The sequence below is a fragment of the Protopterus annectens genome, chromosome 8.part0 (genome assembly GCF_019279795.1).
Source record: "Protopterus annectens isolate FY-2018-M chromosome 8.part0, PAN1.0, whole genome shotgun sequence".
NCBI classification, from domain to species: domain Eukaryota; kingdom Metazoa; phylum Chordata; order Ceratodontiformes; family Protopteridae; genus Protopterus; species Protopterus annectens.
The window spans coordinates 131,123,233-131,132,930 of NC_056741.1; the positions used below are offsets into that span (position 1 = coordinate 131,123,233).

A 9,698-nucleotide genomic window follows, 5' to 3' on the forward strand; every position below is an offset into this window, starting at 1 on the left:
TTAAGTTTCAGTCTAATTTATGTGGGGCTTTTCTCCCTGGGCCTCCTCTGAAAAAGGACACTTTGTCCATTCCTGGTAAACAAATGTAAAATAAAAAAATAAATAAAAATTGTGTTATAGTTACAGTGTCCATGACAGTTGCTACCCATCACATCCATGTTTGAACCTATTGATCAGAGGTGGATGGTCATTCACAGATGTCTGTCTTGAACCACCTTGACCAGAAGTATAACCAGCATCAACCAAATTGAGAAACTGTTGCTGCTGTTATAAATGGCTCACTTCCTGAAAAGCTTTCCACCCCTTACCTTCTACGTTAATGAGTAAGTGACTCGAAACAGATAAATTCATTGGTTTATATAAATATATGTAACTGCTGTAAAGTTATAACAAATGTCCACAACAGAGTCACCAATACACAGGGAGGATTAGAAGAAATTCTTAAGTGGCAAGTATGTTTCAAAATTAAGGGAAGATGAAGAAAGATATTTGATCACACTGCACAAAAATGCACATAGATCTGATAAAGGTTAAAATTCATCAATGTATGGTCTAGGAAAAGTGCTAAAATTTTATAAATGTGGTGTGTTTGTGTATGTAGCAAAAGAAGGGGTTTGCTGCAATTTCCTTCAAAATTTTAAGTAATGATTTAAAAAGCAAGAAAGCTGTATTGTAAAAGGGTGGCATTTTTAAACATTCACAATTGTTAGGGTTAGGTTGCAGTCACTTTTTTCATACAGTGAAGTCAGCATGCACCCCTATCATCCAAACTGTGCTCCATAACCCCCCCCCCCATATATCTATACTTATTCCAAAGCCGCATGACCTCAGAGGTGAATAATGTGTTTATTTTTACACTAAACATATACTGCACACTCCTTTGAAGCAGGTAACCTCAGACTGAGTAGGGGGTGGGGGGGGTGCAACCTCCCATTTTGCGGGTGCAGGATGCTTTCTTTAGATTATCTTAAAAATAATTAAAATACTGTGCTTCATCACACCACTGAAGTCATTGCTAGCAATGGAGACTTCTTATGTACAGGCTTGTACAACCATTTTTTGTTTTAAAATTGCAGTTATTCAGAGACTCAAGACTGTTATCTACGATTAATGCTTTTCATTCTTGTTCAGTTTGAGGAATGCCAGGAAAACAATCAGAACAATGTTGGTTAATGGGGGGGGGGGGCTTCCCCTGTTTTTTATTAGCAGAATGTGAAGATTCTGCAGCAGTTGGTGGCCATGGTGTATTAGACCACCAGTGTGATATAACAGAGAATGGGAAAAGGCTTTGATGCTACTTGACTCTTCATGTAACATTACTGAATAAAACCCAGTTCCTTAACTTTAAGAAGTCATGAAAAATATGTCAAGAATATCTGTGCACACAGGTACAAACAGATGTGTCTTTCTACAGAGGTTAACAACAATACTGCTACTCATTTGGAAGCTTTACCTACTGTGTAAGAATAATGACCAGAGATGTACACTCCCCATTTCCAAATATGTCCGCAACCACTCTTAATGCAATGCAAGAGTCCACATAGAGTGGAAATAGTGTGGAATGTACATTTCCTTTCTCTGACTTAAACTTTGAAAATAAATTATCTGAAGTAGTTACTTCATTTGTTCTGCAATCTGTGAGTATCGGATCCGACCTTGGATCCAACCGGCAGCTTCACAAGCTAAAAGATCCGAGCTCCTAGCTCCTCCCCTACCCATAATCCCCTGCTGTCTACTGTATTACCCCAGATCGAGTTAGCCGTGGCTGAAGACAGCTACTTGTGAAGAGCTCCTTAGGCTTGGTGAGGTCGTTTCAGCTTTTTTCTCCTTGAGAAAATTTCTTTAAGTTAAATTTAAGTCCATTGTTAGTGTTAATTTCCCTTTAGAAATAGAGTGTTAGCCCCTTTCTGTAGTTTATTCATGGTCGTTAGCATTTTTCTTCCCCTCCCCCTTAGTGTTTGGGCATGTGTGTGTGTGTGTTTTGTGTAATGGCGGAAGGGCCCAAAGCCATTTTTTCCAAGTGCACTGAGTGTGGCCATAAGCTTTGCCCAGCTGATGGCCACCCTCAGTGTGTCTTGTGCCTGGGGGTGGCCCAATTATCAACGGCTTGCCAAATTTGTGCAGCCTTTAATCCTCGGGCAATTAGGGACAGGAAGAACAAGCTGATCCTAGGGGGCCTACTTCCCCAGGACTCTGCTCCTTCTTCCTCCCCTTTGAAGGCTCAGGCTACTGTCATAGCCCCGGCGCCTTCAGATCCTCACGCTCTGCCTGGGACTCAAACTCCCCTGCTGTGCGGAGTTCGGGGGACTGTAGTACTTCTTTCTCCAAGGAAAAAAGACACAAGGAGAAAGATAAGCACAGGTCTCACAAAAGGCGGGCTGAGGCTTACCCCTCAGCCCCCCCTTCAAAAGTTTCTAGCTCCCCCTCGAAGGTCCCCAGATCCTCCCCCTCTCGGCTCCATTCGCCTTGTTTCTCACTGGAGCCGGAGGAGGTGTACCGGTCTCCTTCGAGGTCGTTGAGGCAGCCCTCCTGGCCTGCCTCGACGACTTCTTCTAGGTCAACCAGGAGCCTTAACGACGTGGACATGGATCGGATGATGCGTCGATTCCTGCAGACCCAAATGCAGATGGGGGTGCTCTTGCCTCCCCCCCCTCAGGGGGGGGAGCACAGCCACTCTCTTTGCTCCGATCACTCCTTCTCCAACCCGGTTTAGGGTATTGGAGTCATTGGATCCGGGCCCTTTCAGAGCCGGGGTTTTGTTGGCGCCGATAGCTCCGGTATCTTCGACTCCAACCTTGCCCTCGAGTGTGTCGGATCCTACCTCTCAGGGCTGAGGACTGAGCATCGGATCCGTGGGGATTGGTGTATCTCTGACGCAGTGTAGGTCAGAACACACCTTTCTCTCGGATCTGACTGCTTTGGCTCCAACTCCGATCCCTGCTTCGGAGCTGAGGAGACAACTTTCGGAGCCTGGGGCAAGTAGTTCTCCTTCGGCTTTTGAGGTAGTGGAAAGGGTTCTGTCGACACCGTGGAGCCAATCCCCAGACGTCCTGACAAAGTTCATAGCCCCCCCCCACAGATAGGCAGTCCTGGGTTAAGGGGTGCCCTGTTGATGCCATGCTGGTGGCGGCAGCAGCCACGAAGAAGGAACTTGCACAGGAGAGTTCCTTCGGTCCATCCTCCTGATAAGGAATCTCGGGCGATGGACCGCATTGGGAAGTGCATGTTTGCTTCAGCAACCTTCTCTATAAGGGCGCTGGACTATATGGCACACATTATCAGGCTACAGCGAGACTTAAGTAAGGAATATGCTGCAGCCCCCCCAGAGTCCATGACAGTTGCGGATAAGGGCACATTGGCGACTCGTATGGCCACTCTAAAGTCCATCTCTAACACGTCCATGCGGTTACTCTCTCGTGCTACTGAGAGGGCCGCTAGGGCTAGCGGAGCTGGGGTCGTCTTGCTGCGTCATGTCTGGCTCCGCCTTTGCGATTTCGTGGATCCCTTCAAGGCGCCCTTCGCGAATGCGCCCTTTGATGGATCTTCACTTTTTGGCAAGACTGTATGCGAGACGCTGGTCCAAAGCGAGAAGGTTGGGAAGACGCTGTCTGCCGTTGGGGTCCGCTTCTCGAATCCCCAACGATCCTTTTCTAGGAATCAAAGGAGACAAAAGAAGTTGCGGTTCCGCAAGTCTCAGCAGTCCCACCCGGCTTCAGACCCCTCATCCTCTAGAGGCAGAGGAGGAGAAGGCGGACGCCGGCCCAGAGGCAGAGGGGGGCCACGTAACTTCGGGTCTAGGGCACCTTTCTCAGATAGGCCCGCGCAACAGCCCTGAGGGCTTACCCAGCTGTCCCTCTCTGGAGGCAGTCGGGGAGGCATTTATCAGAGCATCTGTCAAATTGGGAGTCCATTACGACAGATCGATGGGTGCTCCAAATCATATCCAGAAGTTACCCCATTCCTTTCATACACCTACCCCCCAAAGTCAGGCGCCTCCCTGATGTCCCACCCGATCAAAGGGAGGCAGCAGCCTTAGAAGTGTCAAAGCTGCTAGAAAAAAGAGCCATCCAGCCTGTCCCCCCAGATCAGTCTGAATTGGGCTACTACTCCAGGTTCTTTTTAGTGCCAAAGAAGACGGGGGACTTAAGACCGATTCTCGATCTCTCCGCTCTGAACCTGTTCGTCTCCAAGGAAAAGTTCGGATGGTCACTCTTCAGTCTATTCTCCCCCTTCTTTGGGAGAATGACTGGATGTGCACCATAGACCTCCAGGATGCGTACTACCACATTCGGATGGACAGACAATCCAGGAGGTTTCTCCGCTTCCGGCTAGGAGACAGTCATTACCAATTCAGGGTTCTCCCGTTTGGCCTCACCTCAGCCCCCAGGGTGTTCAATAAGGTCATGGCAGTGGTCGCAGCCCACCTGAGACTCCATGGAATTCAGGTCTTTCCATACCTGGACGACTGGCTCCTCGTCACCCCCAGCAGGCATCAACTCTGCATTGTAAGGGATTACACTCTAACTCTCACCCAGAAATTGGGCATATCAGTGAACCTTCAAAAGTCCTTCTTTCAGCCAGTACAGGTCTTGGAGTTTATAGGGCCAAGTTGAACACGTGCATCTGTCGACCCCTGCTAGCTCCGGACAGACTGAACAGCCTATTGCATCAGATCTTACCCCTTCTTCGAAGCCCAGCTCCTGTGGCGGAGTTAGTCCTGAGGGCACTGGAGTCGATGGCAGCAGCCATCAGTCTCCCTCTTCATGCATGCCTTCGGATGAGGATCTTACAGTGGACTCTTCAAGTTCAATAGTCGTTAGTGCTTCACCCGCTCAACACCCTGATTTCACTGAGCAGAATTTGCAGGGACTCCCTCCTTTGGTGGCTTCGCTCGCGGGAGCTGTAAGAAGAGAGACCTTTTGTAATTCCCCCACCCCAAGCCACGTTGACCACAGATGCTTCTCACCTCGGGTGGGAGGGCATTGTTCGGGCAAAACCATCCAAGGCATGTGGACCCCCATAGAGACCGCTTTGCATATCAATGTCCTAGAGATGAGGGTGGTGCTTTTGGCATTGCAAGCTCTCCATAACCTTCTCCCTCTAGGGACTATTGTGATCCAGACAGACAACATGGCGCTAGTCTGGTACATAAACAAACGGGGGGGAACCAGGTCTTATCTCCTCTGCCGAGAAGTTATGAGAGTGTGGGAATGGGCGATATCCACCAACCGCTTTCTGATAGCAATGCACATTCCAGGTAGGTCCAACATATTGGCGGACAAACTGAGTCGGGTGATTCTCACCCCGTACGAGTAGTCTCTCAATGCTTTAGTTGCGAAGCAGATCTTCCGCTCATGGAGTTGGCCTCGCTGCGATCTTTTCACCTCTCCGTCAAACACAAAGTGCAGCGAGTACTTCGCAATACTTCCCTCTTCAGGGGAGGCCCCAAGAGATGTTCTGGTATATGCTTGGCCACCCGGTCTTCTTTATACTTACCCCCCCCTCCCGCTTATGACGAAGTTCATTCAGAAAGCATGTTGGTTGGGGAGCAGAGTGATCCTCATAGCCCCATTCTGGCCTCGTCAGATTTGGTTCCCTTACCTATGGTCTCAGTGTTGTTCCTCCATGGATTCTGGATCCCATTCCAGATTTGATCTTGCATCCTGCGGGATGCCAAACCCCGAACCTGCTAAACCTCAAGCTGACTGCTTGGTTGATCCATTTCCTCTGACAGCTAGGACTCCTGGTATCTCATCACCAGTGAAGGCCATTCTGGTGGCAGCCCATAAACCTGCTACCAGAAAAATTTACAATAGTAAATGGAAACACTTTTCCATTTGGGCCGAAAGCAAGTGCCTGGATCCATTTACAGTCCCTATTCCTACGATTCTGGATTTTTTGTCACTAATCTTTCAGAAGGGAGCGAGCGCTTCCACAGTTAAGGTGCAGTTAGCAGCCATTTCCCACTTTCATGTGGGGGATGGACTGGGATTAGTAGCATCCTCAAAGATATGCAAAACCTTCCTGAGGGGCATTTTTCTTTTGAAACCACCAGTGAAATCTGTAATTCCCCCATGGGACTTAACTTTAGTATTACAAGCTTTGACAGGTCCACCCTTTGAGCCTGCCTCTTCGGTTCCATTGAAATTCTTGTCTTGGAAAACAGCCTTTTTTAGTTGCGATTACGTCAGCCAGGAGGGTCTCAGAACTTCAAGCCCTGTGCATGAATCCCCCCTACCTCATTTTTCACAAGGATAGAGTGTCTCTCAGGACTAACCCGTCTTTCCTACCGAAGGTGGCTTCAGAGTCAAATATTAACCAATCAATCAATTTACCACTATTTTTTCCAAATTTTCAGAACAAAGGGGAGTACACATTGCACAAACTAGACGTACACAGGCAATTACGTTTCTACCTGCACAGGACTAAGGATTTTCGCAAGTCTGATCAGTTGTTTTAGTCCTTTGCCAAATCAGCTATGGGAAAGGCAATTTCTAAAGTAACTCTGGCAAATTGGATTTCCCAATGCATAATCCACAGGTATACGTCCTCAGGTAAACCATTTCCTATGGGAATTCACGCTCACTCAACCCGATCCATTGCTACATCAGCAGCTTTCTGGTCCAGGGTTCCTCTGGACGACATATGTTCAGCAGCTGATAAATACCACTGTTGCAGGTTGCTGCACCTCTAAAAAGCTCCTAGTAATCCAGAGGTTATATTCAGGACTCCTAATAATCCAAAAAATGTCTGTAAAGAACGCCAATAAACAAAAATACCAAACAGGAATTTTATTAAGCTTAAAACCAAGCTTTTCGTCGGCGCTCTGCACCAACTTCTTCTGTTGAGGGTGTGAAGTGTTTAGGACTGAGCAAACTTGATCTGAGGTAATACAGTAGGCAGCAGGGGATTCCGAGGTCGGATCCGATACCCACAGTACCTACTCAGATTGAACGTTATGGTGAGTACATAACTTCTTTTTAGTGTGATGAACGGAAGAGTAACACTGTATCTGCATTTGTGCAGATGATCCGGAAAAGACTGATGCTGATTCTGGAACTGTTACTGGTCTGGGATTTGCCAGAGTCAAATCTCCACTCTGTGCATGAATTCTAACGGTACCTATTGGAGGATCTTCCTCTGATAGAGCCCTAAGATATTCATTTTATGTTATTTGAATTTGTTAACTGGGATAGAACACTGATCATAAATTACCACTTTAAGTCTTAACCCATAAATGAAGTACAGAAAAACAATACAGAGGAACAAATGGAAAAAATGCCACAGTTTAAACAAAGAAGCCACATTTTAACACAGAGCACTTACCTCCCCCCCCAGTTTGAAGCAGTGGCATCATGTAGTGCATAGTAAAAAGAAGAAAATGTCAGAGTATTCCTGGTGCCACAGACTTTTTACTGTTGAACCTGCCTCACAATTACATCATGAGGTTATACTAGGAAAAAGAGGCAGCCAAGAAGAGCATATGTGAATGTTCTTTTCACCAGGAGTTGTTACTGCCATAGACTATTATTATTTCTCTTACCCTGTTATTGCATTGTCACCCCCTCCCCCAGATGTATCTATGTCAACTGGTGTCTCTGTCAGTAATTGACTGAATTGCTTTTATTTGATGAAGTCATTACAAAAAAATAATCTTCAGCATATTCATCTTCATCGATTGCTTTGGCTTATGTCATCCCTTCTGCTGAGGATATGCCATTGTGTTGTAGTGATGCAAGGACCGTACCCATGGAGCTAACACTGATGGTTAGCAGTGTGACAATCCTTAATGAGACTTTAGAAGACCAAGGAACCCTGTTCATGTCCAAAATCACAAAAGAACTGAATGAGCTTTTGCAAAGTAAGCACTTGAAAACTTGGTTGTATCATCGCCCAAAGCCATTGCACTGAATATGAGTGCACCTTGCATGGGGACTGCACAGTATGTAAACACATGAGTGACAGTAAGTCAATAAACATTGCCTTAAAAAGGAGGGGGAAATGAGAGCTAAGAGAAGGAGGTATAGAACTGCCCAAGTTCAGCAAAATATGGCACATTGCAGAATATGTGTAAAAGGCAATACTGAATGAATACTGTCCTCGGTCTTTACAAAGGAAAGCAATGAAAGGTGCTATGCTGAGAAGTGGGCAGTTTGAGGGCTATTGGACAGACATGAGGGCTGAGAATGAGAAGATTCACAAGTAATTAGCTGCTCTTTTGGAAACTAAACCACAAGGACTATATGGGCAGCCTCCCAGAGTCCTCAGAAGTCTGGCACTATGTTGGTGGATCTTCTGAAGTAGACCTTCAGCAGATTCTTCATTGGTACAGAACTGCCAGAGAACTACAAGATAGCAATAGGGGTACTTTTTGCAGAGAGGAGCAGAAAAAAATAGGAACTACAGGCCTCTTAGCTTAACAGTGGTTTCAGAAAGTCAATGAGGGAATCCTAAGGGGAGTGCTGGTGGTATTCCTAGATGCCAGCAATCTCCACAAAAGCAACAAACATGGGTTTATGGCCAAAAGGATCTGTCAGCTTAATTTGAAACTCTTTTATGACTGGCTTTTTGAAGAACGTGACAGAAAGGTATCAGTAGACATAGTCCACATGATATGTAAAATGGAGACACTGAAGGTGTGACCAAGACTAAAGAACTCGACAGATGCATGGCTGTGTGGTATGATACAGAAGGTGAATGTCAGAAATCAGAGACATTACTAGTGGAGTACCATAAGGCTGTGTCCCTGTCTAGTAATCCTCAGTGTGTTTCTGTCAGACTTATCAGAGGTAACAGAAAACAGACCAATCCTTTTGCTCTTGATTTAAAGATAAGTGCAGCAGTGGAAAGTGGGGGTGGAAATGTTTAGCAAAGGATTTGAAAAGTCTGAGCAAATGGGTGGATGTGGTTCATTTCAGACAAATGCAAATCGCTGTACTTAAACTGCCACATCTGTGATGTGAAGGATCAGGTACGAGGAGTGGACCTGAGGGCATTAGAACAGGCAAATGATAATGAGTGTGTTGAGAATACCTGGACTGGGCCTCTGAAAGCAGATTGGGAGGAGAATCACAGCACTATATGGGATTCTGAGGTGTATTTTCAGGGGAGGATAAACCAGTGTGCTTGTATAGAGAGAATTTTGAATAATAAGTATGATATAAAATGCTATAATAATGTTGCCAGCATTTGTTGTGCTGATAAAAATGTCATATATCAAAATAACTTTCTTATCTATAGGATCCCAATCGTAACAGGATTGCTCAGTGGTTGAATGTAACAACCCAGAAGGGAATTGGTGACTTGTCCATTCCTTTGGCCTCTGAACCAATTCAGGGTCAATACAAAATAGAAGTCCAGGGGGCAAAATCTATCGCAGAGCACTCATTTACAGTGGAGAAATATGGTGAGATATGTTTTTTTCTAATTCCTGTTTATTTAACCAATGCATAAAACTCAAATGCAGTATCTCATTTTCTTTACACCCTTTCTTTTCTTAACAGAGTTGATGCACCACAACAGATGCCATAAAATATTTCCTTGCATGACTAACCGCAGTTTCTTACCATGGCAAATATGTGATTAGAATATTCCATGAGTAGGGGCACTAAATGAGCCATTTGTTGGAGTTATGCTGCCTTTAGTAGCAGGCTAATAGTACTGATGCTTTTTCAAGAAAAAATGTTTCTGCTGTTATA

At 45.6% G+C, this 9,698-nt stretch overlaps 1 protein-coding gene across 1 annotated transcript in view; it reads left to right on the plus strand.

Moving 5' to 3' along the window:
* LOC122808158 (pregnancy zone protein-like) overlaps window positions 1-9,453 on the plus strand; it is a 246,115-nt gene extending 236,662 nt beyond the window's left edge. Inside the window, exon 6 of the mRNA XM_044079131.1 lies at window positions 9,241-9,453. Coding sequence (XP_043935066.1) covers window positions 9,241-9,453 — 213 coding nt within the window. The remainder of the gene's footprint in view (window positions 1-9,240) is intronic.
* The last annotated feature ends 245 nt before the right edge of the window (window positions 9,454-9,698 follow it).